This window comes from Zingiber officinale, chromosome 5A (assembly GCF_018446385.1).
Source record: "Zingiber officinale cultivar Zhangliang chromosome 5A, Zo_v1.1, whole genome shotgun sequence".
Taxonomy (NCBI): Eukaryota; Viridiplantae; Streptophyta; class Magnoliopsida; order Zingiberales; family Zingiberaceae; genus Zingiber; species Zingiber officinale.
Window position 1 is genome coordinate 141,098,630 of NC_055994.1, and position 16,463 is coordinate 141,115,092.

The window sequence follows — 16,463 nt, forward strand, 5'->3', positions numbered from 1 at the left end:
CCAAGTGTCCGGTCAATCCCTTTGACCCACTTGGACTTTCCTTCATCATGCCAAGTATCCGGTCACTCCCTTGACCTACTTGGACTTTCACCAGATGTCTGGTCAACCTTGATCCATCTGGATTTCTCCGTGCCTGGCTTCACTCACCAGGACTTTCATTCTGCCTAGCTTCACTCACTCGGACTTCTTTTCTGCCTGGCTTCACTCACCAGGACTTTCACCTAGCTTCACTCACTAGGATTTTCACCTGGCTTCACTCACCAGGATTTCCATTATGCCTAGCTTCACTCACTAGGTCTTTCACCTGGCTTCACTCACTAGGATTTCTTTACTGCCTAACATCTCACTTAGGACTTCCCAGTCAAGTATCTGGTCAACCTTGACCTACTTGACTCTTCTTCAACCAACCTGATCAGACCCTGATCAGAGGAGAATTGCACCAAACAATCTCCCCAAATGAACAACTGCATTGTCAAACATCGAAACCCAAACCAAGACTCAAGCTTGGTCAACCAGGTCAGCCTTGACCTGAGGGATATTGCACCAACAATGCTATCTCAAACCACAAACCAAGATTTGCAAGGCTACACCACCAATTTAAGCTTACTGGAAACTAAAACAATACCTATAACATTAACCATCTGACCAAAACTTTCGAACTCCATCTTGAAGAAGAAGAACTCGTCAACTTCAATTACACTCTCTAATCTGCCGAGAAATCTAGAATGAAGGAAGGACATCAACTTAAGGAGGAAGTACATCATCTTTCCAAGTCCAATTTCTGTTGGTTGCTACTCGGAAAACCTAGAGGTTCCACTGTACAAAAATTTTGTACAAAGGTCTGAACCTTTTCCTAGCTACCATGTGTTCTTTTAAATTAAATTTTGGATCGCCTGCGGAACTTAACACGTTTGATCCAAAACTTAATCTATTCGTTCTTTTAGGTTTTGACTTGGGTCTCCTGCGGAACTTAACACGTTCGACCCAAATCACCTTAAGTTATTAATTCCATTAAATATTAATTTCCATAATTGGTTCCCAATACTGACGTGGCGAGGCACATGACCTTCTTGGATATGGGAGCAACCACCACCGACTAGACAAAACTTTTTATAGAAAGGTAATATTTAATTTCCTAAAATAACTTTAGGTTAACCAAAAAGAACAATCAAATCACAAGGAAAAGAAAAAACAAAAGAACACAACATCGAAAAACATATTCGAAATTCTAGAATCGTAAGCCTCTTGTATTTGGTATTATTTCCATAAATAACTAGCATGATGCGGAAAGGAAAAATTACTAGTTATACCTTCTAAAAGACCTCTTGATCTTCTACCGTATTCCTCTTCTAACCTCGGACGTTGTGTGGACAACGATCTTCCGAGATGAGAACCACCAAGCACCTTCTTCTTCCTTACAAGTTTCGGCCACCACAATTCTCCAAGAGAAGTAGAGGTCCGGCCACCACCACCAAGCTCCAAGGGATGCAAGAAACAAAACCACCTTTCTCTCCTTCTTCTCCTAGCTAGAACCGACCACCATCAAGAGCTCCAAGAGAGGTTGCCGCCGGCCATAAGAAGAAGAGAAGAGGAAGAAGCTAGGGCCGACCACCAAGGAGGAAAAGAGAGGAGAAGAATAATAGAGTTGATCACCCATGAAGGCACCTCTACCCCCTCTTTTATAATCCTTGGTCTTGGCAAATAAGGAAATTTAATTAAAAACTTCCTTAATTCTTTTGCCATGAAAAAGAAAAATTTATTTAATTAAAAATAATTTTCCTATTCTCAATTTACATGGCCGGCCACCATCAAGCTATAAACAAGGAGAGTTTTAATTAATTAAAACTTCCTAATTTGTCTCCAGAAATTTATAAAAAATTTCTCCAATAATTTTCCCTTCATGGTGGTTAATAAAAAGGAAATTTTATAAATTAAAATTCTTCTTTTAAACATGTGGATAATTTCCAAAAGGAAAGTTATCTCTTAAAAATTAAAATCTCTTTTCAATCTACAAATAAGGAAAGATATCAAATCTTTTCTTAATCTTTTAGAAACTAATAAAAGAGAATATTTAATTTTAAACTTCTCTTTTAAATTATTATCATGGTTAAAAAGGAAAGTTTTTCTTAAAAATAAAATCTCCTTTCAATCTACAAATAAGGAAAGATTTCAAATCTTTTCTTAATCTTTTGTAGAAAGCTTTAAAAGGAAAGATTTAATTTTTAAACTCTCTTTTAAAACTATGATATCCACATAAGAAATAATTTTAATAAAAAATCCTTTTTAATATGATGTGGCCGGCCACCCAAACTTGGGCTCCAAGCTATTGGCCGGCCACCTTAAGGCCAACCTTTAGGCTTGGCCGGCCCTAAGCTTGAGCTTCAAGCTTAGCTTGGCCGGCCCCTATTGGTTGGGTAAGAAGGTGGGTATGTGGTGGGTATAAATCTCTATATACAAGAGGCTACGATAGGGACCGAGAGGAGGAATTGGTTTTGGTCTCCCGATAAAATTAAGCATCCCGTGCTCGCCCGAACACACAACTTAATTTTATCAATAATAATTCATTCCACTAGAGAACTATTATTGAACTACCGCACCAATCCCAAATTACATTTTGGGCTCCTTCTTATCATGAGTGTGTTAGTCTCCCTGTGTTTAAGATATCGAATGTCCACTAATTAAGTGAGTTACTGACAACTTATTTAATTAATATCTTAGTCCAAGAGTAGTACCACTCAACCTTATCATCATGTCGGACTAGGTCCACCTGCAGGGTTTAACATGACAATCTTTATGAGCTCCTCTTGAGGACATTATCAACCTAGTATCTCTAGGATACAGTTTCCTTCTATAATCAACAACACACATTATAAGTGATACCATTTCCCAACTTATCGGGCTTATTGATTCATCGAACTAAATCTCACCCATTGATAAATTAAAGAAATAAATATCAAATATATGTGCTTGTTATTATATTAGAATTAAGAGCACACACTTCCATAATAACCGAGGTCTTTGTTTCTTTATAAAATCAGTATAAAAGAAACGACCTCAAATGGTCCTACTCAATACACTCTAAGTGTACTAGTGTAATTATACAGTCAAGATAAACTGATACCTAATTACACTACGACCTTCTAATGGTTTGTTCCTTTCCATTTTGGTCGTGAGCTACTGTTTATAACTTATAAGGTACTGATAACATGATCTTCTGTGTGTGACACCACACACCATGTTATCTACAATATAAATTAATTGAACAACTACATTTATCATAAATGTAGACATTTGACCAATGTGATTCTTATTACTAGATAAATGTTTATACCAAAATCTAGGCTTTTAGTATACACCCTAACAATTTCTGCAACAGAATATCCTTGAACGAAGACCCACATGGGAACAGAATAAACCACCATTAGGCAAATCCCCTTCAGGATTGACAAGTGGACTCCTATGTGGAAACACTAGGCCATGTTAACAATTGATAAAAAGAGAAACAGACAATCCCAACATATTACTATCACACATAATCAGAACCTTACACCTAATTCCATATGGCAAACATGCAATGTTTGGGTACCAATGTTTTCACAGAAATCATATTCCGATCCATAAATCTAACCACCAAAGCTATGTCCACCACAAGAAGAACCCAACACCATCAGTGAAAATTTCAAGCAAACTTACTATCCTTCCAATTCCCGAACCCAACATGAAACACACTTTCGTTTCAAGACCAGATCCGACATCCAGTAATAGCAAAAGAAAGGAGACGCAACGAGAACTCAACTCAACACTTCGAAGTCAACTACATGCTCAATTCATTCAAATCTCTTCTCTTCTTCCTTATAAAACTCACAGTAGCAACTTCAAACTCATCAATCTTACAGCTTATTCTGAAAGCTCAAAAGAAACTCAAATCAAACTTGGATCCTTTGAACCCCACAGCAGAAGGCCCTAATCCTTAGCCCTTATAGTATAATTCGAATACTGGAAGAAATTAAACCCCTAGCAAATCCGAAATTTCCTCACGGCACATTTCAAAACACCAAAACAAAACTTCACAGCATACTCAAAAACAAGGAAAAACCAAATTAAATTCGGAACTACTCTTACTGCAGGTGAGTAAGCGACTTACCTCTTGTTCTTGGACTTACAGCCGAAGAGGAGGTTCTAGGGTTCGGAGAAGCTTGATCTTCCCGGCCTCTTCCTCGTCTCTATGAACTCTCCTCGACAAGAGAACCGAAATCACCAAGGTTCGCCAGAAGGAAGCCTTCGCCGACCGCCGGAGGGAGGAAAACCCTAGCTCGGCTTCGTCTTCGCCCGAGAGAGAGCCGTCGCGCGCCGTCGCGAGTGTGAGAGGAGAAGAGAGGTTTGGGTGAGAAGAAAAGTTTAGGTTTCGGGAGAAAAACTAATCCTTTTAACTAGGTCTAACTTTGGATTCTTTTTATAACTTAACTATATTTCGATGTAGATTTAATTAAGAAAAGTTTGGCTGGTCTGTTGGTTAAGTGAATCTTTGCTTAACCCAAGGTTCACGGTTCAAACCTCGGCTTTGACAATTTTTTTATCAAAACTTCTTTCGTTTAGTAAAAATACCAAACGACCTCCAAAAATTACATAAAAATACTCTAAAAATTTCTAAAAATCTCTAGAATTTTTCTATAGCATTTTTAAATATTTTTAATTTACTTTTGGGACTCGAAATGAAGAAATTTGGGTTGTTACATGAGAAGTCCAAGTGAGTCATGAGTATTCGAATGCCAGACGTGAGGTGTGCATCCTGACGTGATAGGATGCCAGACAAGGATGAAGCTCCATATATCAAAGTTGATTGGATACTAGACAATAAGAAAGTCTCTACAGGTTAAGATTGATCAGATGTCGGACAAAAAAATCCTAGTAGGTTGAAATCAAATAGATACCGAATAAGACAAAAATTCAACTTTGATAATGCTAAAACATAAGTATTAGTTAATTGATAGGTTATATCGATCGACTAATAACTTAAAATTTCAAAAAATAAGGTTGCTATAGTAACTATGAATAGGATTTTGGTACAGTAAAAGTCGACTAATGTGTTTGATTAGTTGATTGTGTTGAGAATACAATCAAAGTCTCACATTGAAAATTCATATATTTTCTTGGTTACGCCTTTTGGGTAGAGCTCAAAAATAAATTCATAAGGACTTAGACCCAAAGTGGATAACATCATACCATTATAAAGATATATGAATTCTTTTGGTCCTAACAAGTGGTATCAGAGCCATGGTCTAGATCCAGCTATGTGGGTGAAATAGTGGCCTTAAATGAAGAAAGTGGGGGCTCCTAGAGGAATGAACTCTAAGTGAAAAGTTCAAGCAAGTAAAGGATGACCAGATGCTTGATGGAAATCCCAGAGGAGTGAATCCTAGGTGGTGAAAATTCTATGAAGGTCAAAGGTGACCGGATGTTTGGTGAAAATCTTGAGGGAGTGAACCTTGTGTGGTGAAAAAGTCTTAGAGGAGAGGAGTGACCGACAAGTTTCTTAAGGGGAGGGCCGAAGCAGGTCAATAGTGTGGACGCTTGAGGAGAGGTGGAGAACAAGTCAATAATTATCGGATGCTTGAAGAGAGATCCAGAGCAAGTCAAGGGTGACTAGATACTTGAGGGGAGGCTTAAAGCAGGTCAAGGGTGATCAGATACTTGAGGGAAGACCCGAACCATGAGAATAATGATGGTCCTTCATTTGAGGGAAGGATTGTTGAGAATACAATCAAAGTCTCACATTGAAAATACATAGAAAAGATCATGAGTTTATAAGATGAAAGATATCTCTATTGGTTGAAGTCTTTTTCTTAGAGCCCAAAAATAAATCTATGAGGGTTTAAATCCAAAGTGGATAATAACATATCATTATTGAGATATGTAGATTCTTTTGATCCTAATAGATTGATGGTATTGTTGCAACATAAGAAGCTTCAAAACTCGACTATTTATGATCAATTGATTGATAGAGTGTATCAATCAACTAATATCATTGTTCTAGTAAATAGAGAGTTCAAAACTCAACTGTGAGATTCATCTGATTAGGGAACAGTCGACTAATGGTAATGAGCAGTCGACTGATGCCGAGATGGATGGAGCCGTTGAGTTGGAAGGTTAGAGCAACGTTCAAATGTATAGTGGAATATCAATCGATTAATGAGTAAAATCAATTGATTGATAGACGAAAATTAGCCCGACATCAACCCTATAAAAGTGGGTTTCGAGGAAGATCGAACAAGCCGGATATTGGAGGTTTGAGGATAAAATGCTAGTGCATTTCTATGTAGGGATCTAGCGCGCTAAATATGCTTAAGCGCAGCAAAAAATTAACTAGATCCTCTCCAGAAGATCCATGAGAAGGAGAAAACAATCATATACTAAGTTTTTCATGAGAGGTATACCTTTGTTGCGTGCCCTTCACAATCCCGACAACAACTTTTTCTTTGGATGCAGATCTCAGCGCGATCAGGCATCCTCGCCTCTACGGTATCCACACGAACACATCCTTTATTCGTCACACGAACGAAGCCTTCAAAGAAGAACCACCTTCATGGTGCTAGCCACTCATGGAGGTTCGGGCAAGAGCAAAAATCACCCAAGGAGGAAGATGGAGGAAGAAGAGGGAAGATTAAGAGTCACACTTTTCATTTTTTTCCATCTCTTTTAAAAATTAATTCCAAAAGCTTATTTATATTCATCCCATGAATACTAAGAGTTTTTGTCTCTTTGTATTATTCTTAATAGGTTGGATTATTATATTGGATTAACCATTAATCCAATAACCCAAAAAGTCTAACCTGTTGGGGTTGCAAGGTTGCAAACATAGTCCCATATTGAAAACACATGGAAAAGATCATGGGTTTATAAGAGAAAGATATCTCCATTGGCATGAGGCCTTTTGGGTAGAGCCCAAGAGCAAAACCATGAGGGCTTAGGCCCAAAGTGGACAATATCATGTCATTGTGGAGATATCTAAATTCTTTTCGATCCTACAATTGGTATCAGAGCCCGGACTGCCAGAAGGTTTAACCGCCGACTGTGCACAAGAGCTATGGTCTGATTGACCATGTGAGTACAATATTGACCTCGAACAAAGAAAGTGGGGGCTCCTATGTTCGGATCAAGAGGACCAGACACCAGGCAGGAAGTCCTAGTAGGTCGGGTGGACCGAGGGGCAGGAAGTCCTAGTTGCGGCTAGGCAAGGAAGTCCTAGTAGGTCGGGTAGACCGAGGGGCAGGAAGACCTGGTGGGTCAAGGATCGGACGTGGGAAGCCCATGGTCATTTGTTTGAGGGGGGGATTGTTGGGGTTGCAAGGTTGCAAATATAGTCCCATATTGAAAACATATGAAAAAGATCATGAGTTTATAAGAGAAAGATATCTCCATTGGCATGAGGCCTTTTGGGTAGAGTCCAAGAGCAAAACCATGAGGGCTTAGGCCCAAAGTGGACAATATCATGTCATTGTGGAGATATCTAAATTCTTTTCGATCCTACATAACCCATTGAGTCTAACTCATTAATCCAATATGACTAATTCGGATTGGACTCAATCCAATGAGTGAGTTCATTTGAGTCTAATTCAATGAGTAACCCAAAAAGTCTAATCATCTTATAATTGACTCTTAGGACTAATTACTATCATTTTAAACCAATAAGATCAACCAACAACGTTCAAAAGTAAAATTCATTGTTGTAATACATTTTACTTACATTACTTATTTCTATTTGTATCTTTTTTTGTATTCGCATTGCTTGTGCAAGACAGATTTGTAAGAGACTTCGTTGCCTTCAAAAGATATTTGAAAAGGAGAAAGATAGTAGTGATAATCGTTAGGATTAGACTTTAGGCGTAGTCTCCTTGGAAGAACAAATTAAAATAGTTTGTATTGTGCTTGTGTCTCTTGTGTATTGCTTACTTGTTTCCATTGTGTACTAATAAATTGTAGACAAGCACACAAAATTGAGATAAAGCGATGAGAGCTATTTACCTTCCCTCTAGCTCGTACGGGTCCTAATAGCGTGACAAAAAAAAAAGATGATTCACTCACTCTCAGCGCCCCCACGAACCTATCCCTAGGCCAACACGGAAGAGGTAAATCATGAGTTAGTACTAGTCATTAGTGTAATGACTAAGACATGAAGAAAGATATACTCAGATACACTGAATTTTAATCTCATGATCTAATGATGTGATAATACTTTATGTCTTAATCATCGCATCGTCCTGAGAAGAAAAAAAAATAGTGACAGTTAACTTGTGTACCATGTTTAAATTAAAGTAAGAAGAGAGAAGTAGAGAAATAGAAAAAATAGAAAGAGATAAATAATTACCTTAATTAATTTATCAAAAAATTACATTATTTACAGATTATATTGTATGATCAACAATATTAATTCCTAATTAATAAAAATTATTTATTCTACCAATTACTTTCTTTTCTGGATAATAATTTAAGTTGAGAGAGTAATCTCTAATTAATAAAATTTTTACCCTTTATGATGGTTAATCGTGGTAAATGTTCCGTGTTTATTTATTTATTTATTTATTAATCTTTTGGTATGGAATAATATGACTATATCATATTAAAAATTAATTAATTTTTAATATCAATAATAACCTCAATACCTCTTCAAAACTTTTGTAAGGCAGTGACAATGTCTACGCTAACATCCTTCAATGACAATGGAGGTTTTGAATTTAAAACCTTAACAATAATTAACTTCTAAAACTCTTATCATAGTTGATACATAATTTGTTTCAATGCATGTGCGTGAGTTGGATTTCCAAATTTATTTATTTTTGGATCAATAAAACTCTAAATTATTTTAAATAATTAAAAATAAATTTCAAAATTTTAGTTATTGATTTTTAAAATTTAAAATTAAGAATTAATTCTCGATCGGCACTTGTAATATAATTCGTGGACCTGTCTCATGATATCTATATTATTTAAGGCTGTCTTCAAATCCGACATCTCGTTGAGAGACTCCCAAAATCTTTTGGTGATCGTGGTCAAACCGGACACATAGACAGCGCGTCATCCAACCTATTGAAGATGTAGTTCTACCTAATGAGGTTGTCGTCATGCACAAAAGTCTTTTTATACACAATTAGTTAATCTGTCCTTCATCTTTGGATATACATGACAGGAACGTGCCTTGATAAGAACTTGACAATACATCTCATGAAATTGATCCCGAGAATTTCTTGTTGGACAATCTTACTGCTCAAGAATGTTATCGGATTTGAAGTTACAAAATTGACATTTCGATTTTATGTTAAGTTGACTTCAATTGATAATCTCAAATTATGAGATTATCAGATTGGGTTGGTTAGGCTGAGCAACTGGATTGACCAAGCTGTCAGAAACCATTCTGGCCAAGTTGCCTAGTGCCCGAGTTGCTAAGTGCTCGAGCAAGGTTGAGTTCCGTCTTGGCCGAGGGTCGAGCCAATCTAGTAGTCACCTGTCAGACTATCGAGTGGACTTCCTGTCCCAAGTCCAAGTAGGATGCTCGAGTAGTATGCTGAGTCAAGTCGTTAAATGTCGAGTCGGGATATTAAATTGTTCGACTATCGAGTTCAAATCGGGAAATAGAGTGCCAAGTCAGCCTTGTGGAGTCTGAATGGGTCCTGTTGTTGACTGCTGAGTCAGAAGAGAAATAACAAGAGTTGTGTTGACCTAGTTTCCTCAAAATATATTCATCTCCTTGGATTGGTGGATGTATATTTCTTAGGATATAACGAGAAAATTACATAAACAATTAAGCAAGGTCGGCTTTAGGCATAGGCTATTAAGGCCTATGCCTAGGACCCCAATTTTTATTGAGGCCCATTATTTTTAATGTATTAAATATATTTTTATGTGTGTGTTTTTTTAAAAAGAATGGAAAAAAAATACGTAAAAGATTGCACAATCTCATTCTCTAAAAATTAGTGTCATATTTTTAATATATTAAATATATTTTTATGTATATTTTTTTAAGAGAATAGAAAAGAATATGACCCACATGAATAAATATTTACATAATCTCAATCTTGATCAAAACTTATTTTACAAAAAGTTTATTATTGTTCCAATCGACAGAGTCATGAAGGTGTTCTTTTTTAACAAATTAAATTTATTTTTAATTATAAATATTTTTTTTATAAAATCTAATCTATTTCCCTTTAATATCTCTCAATCCTAGCCTACTTTTGTTATGTTTCTCATTCGTTGATGATATTTTCTCCTTCGATCAATAAGAACATAAATTAGAAATTTTTTATTTTATCTATACCATGCAAAATAAAAAAGCTAGTTTTTTTTAGTTCCCCCTCTTTCTCTTTTCCAACTTCCCTCTCTATGCTTCTCTTGTTCATTGAGATTGGAGAAGAGAAACTGTGTCTAACATTAACACGCTGATCCAATTGGTGCTACTATGCTACTTGCTTGATTAAATTCAAATGTGATACATTCATCCATATTGTATCTAATTAAAATGGAAGATTTTAAAATTTTTTTAGCCATAACGAGTTAGGTAGCCATTTCACTTCCTTGATAGACATTAAATTTAACTTTTATTTAAATATATTTACGGTCATAAATTATTTGATTTTCTCTTTATCTCTATTCTATCATTTATAACTATTCTAGTTTAGGTGATGAAAAATATGATTTATTGTCTTATTGCGATCTTTATTTTCTAAGGATTGTATTGAGTTTTGTCATTTTGTACATGTATTTTTTATTTATTTATTTTTTGTGCTTTGCCAATGATGATGAGTTGAGAATGTGAGCATGATTTTTTTTTCTATTTTTTTTATTATTATCCTATTTTATTATTCTTATTTTCTCAATTTTATTCTTTAATTTAAGTAATTAGACATACTTTTGTCTTTCTTTATTTTTTAAAACAACTTTGAATATATTTATTTTTTTAGGTAAATAAATAGTAAACTTATTATTGACTTGAGGTATATTATTATATCTAATAATAATACTCTATTTAATACAGTAAAATTTATACTTCTCTAAATTAGGTTATAAAAAAAATGAATATAAAAATTTAATTAATAACTTTGCATCTAAAAAAGTGAAACAATTCAATTTTATAAAAAATAATATTTTTAATTTGTTAAAAAAAAAGTAATCCATATTTTTGATCCGAATGAAAAAAGGTGAGGAATTTATTTTAAATAATGTCAAAAACCTAATTTTTTTTTCCGCCTAGGGCCTCAAATAGGCTTGAGCCGGTCCTACAATTAAGCATATACCCGAATACTATTGTGGGTAGATATCTCAAGTGGAGTGCATGTCATTAATAAGGAAGTGAGGGGGAATGAAGGTAGAAGAATTTTTGTGATTCTATGTCTACCTTTCTACTCAAGGTCACAACATTCTTATATATACAGGAGTACACAACATTAAATGGTTGAAACGTCAGCCACAGGTACTCAGGCGGTTACGGATAGGCCATTAACATTCGATCATTTTAGATTCGGTACATTAATACATCCGTTATGCAACTGAGCATGTAACAAAATAAAATTTGAATGACAAAACGTTAGTTGATTCTTGCTCGAGCAAATTTTATCTAGATCGGTCCCGCATTCGATCATGCAAGTTGAGTTTGCACACGAATCACCTTTGATTTAGTACAATTCAAATCCTGAATTTGTATTCCTACGTGCCCATATATATATATATATATATATATATATATATAATCAATTGCAACACCTGGGAGGATATCCGAACTTATGAGAGTCACTTGTAAATGTGTTGAATAAAGATGTACAAAAGTTGTATAGTGTAATGATATGCTACGAATCATTCATTGTGAAAAGGTCTGTAATCAATTTTTTTGGATGCGTGGAATTAATCCATGCACCTTGATTTATTTATTTTTTTATTAATCTTTAAATATTTAGTTGAGACACTTAGATTTAATCCAGACATCTCGATTTTTTTAAATTTTTATAAATAAAAAATTTCTTAAATTTAAAATTTAAAATATCATAAATACATATATTATATCCCGTGAATACAAAATTTATCTTGAATACTATAACAAAAAGGGAAGTCTAGACCCTAGAAGAAAATCATATTAGCTAAAATCCATTATAACCAAACGCCTAAATTCTAAAATCTGAAAACCTAAATATATATAATATACCCCGTGAGTATCTAAAATTTTTTATCTTAGTACTATAATCCAAGAGAGGAGCTTGAAACCTAGAGGAAAAATCTTATTGACTCAAACTCATTATAACTCAACTCTTAAATTCTAAAATTTTAAATTCTAAATACATATAATATATCCTAAAATAAAATAAAAAATAAAAAAAATTATTGAAAGAGTCCAAGCACCTAGGCCATGTCACCCACGAGCGCTTGGATCAATTTTAGACATCCCGAGTCAAGTACGGATGAATCCATATATATCTATATATCCTAAGCATCGTTCCCTGCAAGATAGTTCGTGATATATATATATTTTTTTGAAATGCTTGGTCGGGGATTTAAATCCAAACACCTCAACTTTATTTATTTATTTTTTTTAATTTTAAAAATAAAAAATTTCTTAAAACATCCTAAATATATATATTATAACATGTAAGCATCTAAAATTTTTTATCTTGAATACTATAACCAAAGAAAAAAAGTCTAAACCTTTGAAGAAAAATTTTATTAACTTAAATTCATTATAACTCAACCCCTAAATCCTAAAATCTTAAATCTAAATACATATAATAGAACATCTAACATTTTTAATTTTAAACACTATAACTCAATAAAGAAACCTAAACCCTATGAGAAAATGTTATTAGCTCAAACCCATTATAACTCAACTTCTAAATTTTAAAATTTTAAACTTTAAATATATATAATATACTCCTTATATAAAAAAAATACTTAGATGAATACAGGTGCCTAGAATCATTCTAATTGTCGCAAAAGATGAATACGTTCGCCCCGAGTACCCCCGTCAACTCGTCCCAAGACCAACACGGAGGAGGTAAATCATGGACGACTACTAACCTTTGAAATAGTGACTAACACATAAGGGAGGTATTTAACTCGGTTTTGCCGAGATTCGAACCCCAAACTTTATTATGGCAACACCTCATGTGCTAACTACTAGATCCATCCGAGAGGACGCCTAGAATCATTCCAAGCGCTTATACAAGTTTGCTCACAGACGCCTCAATTAATGCCAGATGCCCCGAGTGAAGTCCGAACTTATTCCAGATGCCCCAAGTGAAATCCGAACGAATCCCTAGCCAAAGGTATATATAAAATCTTGAGCCATAAATATATATAATATATCAACAAATAAATAAAAAATTAAGACGTATGAATTTGATCAAGGTAAAAATAAAATCCTAAGGCACCTTAAATGCGTACGAATCCATAAGAATAAATCTACAGCAGAGCAACTCTCTCAGTCTCAGCTATAATATATATATATATATTCTTTTTCCATTAGCATTTTCCGAGCGTTTCTTTGGATCTCTTTCGTGCGCTGGATTAGGATAGCCGTGACAATAAACATTATCACAAACTATTTCTAGTCAAATGGTAAGCTGCCGCTCAGTGCGATGCAGTCGGCGGTCAACCACGTGCACCCAAACTTAGACATATCTTCATGATAAAATTAAGCTTCCATATTTCTCCCACCAACAGAACAAACATGATACATATATATCCTTTCTTATTTTTAATAACAGAGTCTTTACTGAGTAATTAATGCATGCGTATCTACAATATGCGATGAGCTTCCAACTCCCCTCATCGATTTCTCTCATACTTGGGGTTCTGTTAGACGACAATATCTAACTCGATAATCATAATTAAAGATGTAAAATGAAAAATGCCCATCCCCCATTAACGATTTTCGATTCACCTTAATGCCACCGGAAGTTGCCGCTGTCGCTATTGGGCTGGGCCGGTCCTGGGCCGAACAAGAACAACTCGGCCATCTCCGAACTAGTTGTTGGGTCGGAATTATTGGGCTGGAAAAATGCTTCGTTCGCCTTCGGAAATTGCTGCTGCTGCTGCTGATGATGATGGAAACGCGGGAACTGGAGCTGCGGCTGCTCCAGGAACAGCTGCGGCTGCGGGAAGTGCAGCGTCGGAGGAGGCATCACGGCGGCCGGCGGCGCGTCGTGGACGCTCGGCCCGTACTGTTGGCCGGACGGGAAGCCGGTGAACTGCTGCACCATCGCGCGGAAGTTGGCGGTGTCGGTGTTGAGCAGCGTCACCGGCGCCTTCCTCGACACCCTCGTCCGCCGCCTCGCCGGCCGCGCCACCTTCCCGCCCGACGACGCGGCCGCCACCGCGGTGGACTCCGTCGCCGCGTCGAACGAAGGAGGCAGGGCCTCGTTGCCCCCGCCGAACGGGACCCACTGGGCGGGGCTCGAGGACGCCTCCCTCGCTGCGTCCATCGCTAGATTGCGTGAAAGAGGAGGAAGGAGAAGGCGTGGCATTTTATTATATTTACACCAGGAGGAGGAACTGGCGAAGGCTGACCCAGACACTACGACTGCCGTCGATTCGATTGGCTCGACGGGTGAAACGATGCCACGTGGGAAGTTGTTTTGACCTTCTGGATGGATCGAGGATGAGCGTTCGAGGAAGCGTCGTGGTTGATGAGCACCGGCAGCGGCGTAACATGTGAAACAGGCCGGGGATTTGGGTGCCGTCTCCTTCGCGACGTGATGTTTCTGGAATTGGACCGGTCTTGGAATAATTACCCATCCATATCTGTTCGTATTACTATCAAAATGCAACACGTCGTACAGCGGTCACACACCAAACGCTATCGGTCCAAGAGGTTGGCCAACTCGAATCCTTATGCCACGATTGAGAAAGACAATGGGAAACCATTTATTAATCGTCGTACGTGTGCCATAATACCCATTGCATTCTTCCGGTCCGGTCTGGTCTGGTCGAAATCTGACCACACAGTTTGAAATCGACTGCTGTATCTGGTCTGGTCTCCTCCTCTACTACCACCCCGCGGTCAAAACTCCTCCCACATGCCCGGCTCGATCCATTTATCTCCGGACCCGGTTTGAACCGAACTACCACTTCACAAAGGGAATCTTGGCCGAATAGATCACCTTCTACAGCTAACCACTGTGAGCATATATATTAATCCGGTGGCAAAAGAAGAATACGTTCATCCCCAACGTCTCCATCAATTCGTCTCAGGATCAATACGAAAAAGATAAATCATGGATGGATATTAGCATTTGGAATAGTGAATAGCACATAAGGGAGATATTTACCTCGACTTTGCCGAGATTCGAACCCCATACTTCATAGTGGCAACACCTCATGTACTAGTTACTAGACCGTCCCGAAAGGACTATGATAATATTAATTCGGACATGACACGTAGTGACTACGTTTTTTTTCCTTGCATTAGTGGTGATAAGATTTTCTATTTTTATGGGATAAATTAGTGGAATTAGTCTTTCCTATTTTCATGAGTTAGTGGTGTTAATTTGTGATGTATTTAAAGAGTCCTACGGATGTGTAGTAAATTAATTTATTTTTTTTCACTGTAAGAAAGTATTGTAGCAGTTATTTTCCTCGCTCTATTCGTTTTTCACATTAGTGAGTATATGTGTGTTTGGGTGTGATACCAATAGTTTCTAAGCCAACATCTGGTATTAGAGTGAGATTAGTATAGAACTCCCAAGTTAGTATTGAACACCCAAGAATCCACGACTCCACAATAATGTCGGGTGTCCCACAAGCTGCTGTGAAGGAGAATGACGGAGTGTCATTTTCCTATCCAATGCTAAGTCCTCACAATTATACTGTGTGGGCAATCAAGACAGAAGTGATTCTTGATGCCCAGGGAGTTTGGAAGGTGGTGGAGCCAGAGGAAGGAGCCTAGCTGGATGCAAAGAAGAACAAAAAGGCGTGTGCATACATCTTGCAGTGTGTCCCCGAAGACATCCTTCTTCAGATCGTAAAAAAAAAAAAAGACGGCAAAGGAAGTCTGGGACAGCCTCAAGATGAGGTATCAGTAGTGATCGGGTGAAGAAGACACAATTACAAATGTTGAAGAGTGAGTTCGACGCCCTCCGAATGAAAGAGACCGAGACGATTGATGAGTTTGCTGGCAAACTCAGCACCATGAGCAGCAAGTTCTCCACTCTTGGTGTCACGCTTGAAGATTGCTCTTTGGTAAAGAAGTTGCTCGATTCTGTCCCTAATAAATTCATTCCTATTGTTGCTGGTATTGAGCAGTTCCACGACCTTGAGATAATACCATTTGAGGAGACTATAGGACGACTGAAGGCGTACGAGGAACAAGCATTACGATTACGCGGCAATACCAACAACACTGAAGGTGAACTCCTACTTACTCATGCCACATGGCAAATGCGATAGAAGGAGAGCAACGAGGACATTTCGTTAGGAGGCAAGGG

General features: G+C 37.0%; 1 protein-coding gene across 1 annotated transcript; it reads right to left on the reverse strand.

Annotated features, from left to right (window-relative positions):
- Positions 1 to 13,041: 13,041 nt before the first annotated feature.
- On the reverse strand, positions 13,042 to 14,503 carry LOC121983322 (VQ motif-containing protein 22-like). Its single transcript, XM_042536262.1, has 2 exons — positions 13,922 to 14,503; positions 13,042 to 13,294 (listed from the first exon to the last, which is right to left on the reverse strand). The coding sequence occupies exon 1, from the start codon at positions 14,460 to 14,462 to the stop codon at positions 13,923 to 13,925; it is 540 nt and encodes a 179-aa protein (XP_042392196.1). The 5' UTR covers positions 14,463 to 14,503; the 3' UTR covers positions 13,042 to 13,294; position 13,922.
- Between the last annotated feature and the right edge of the window lie 1,960 nt (positions 14,504 to 16,463).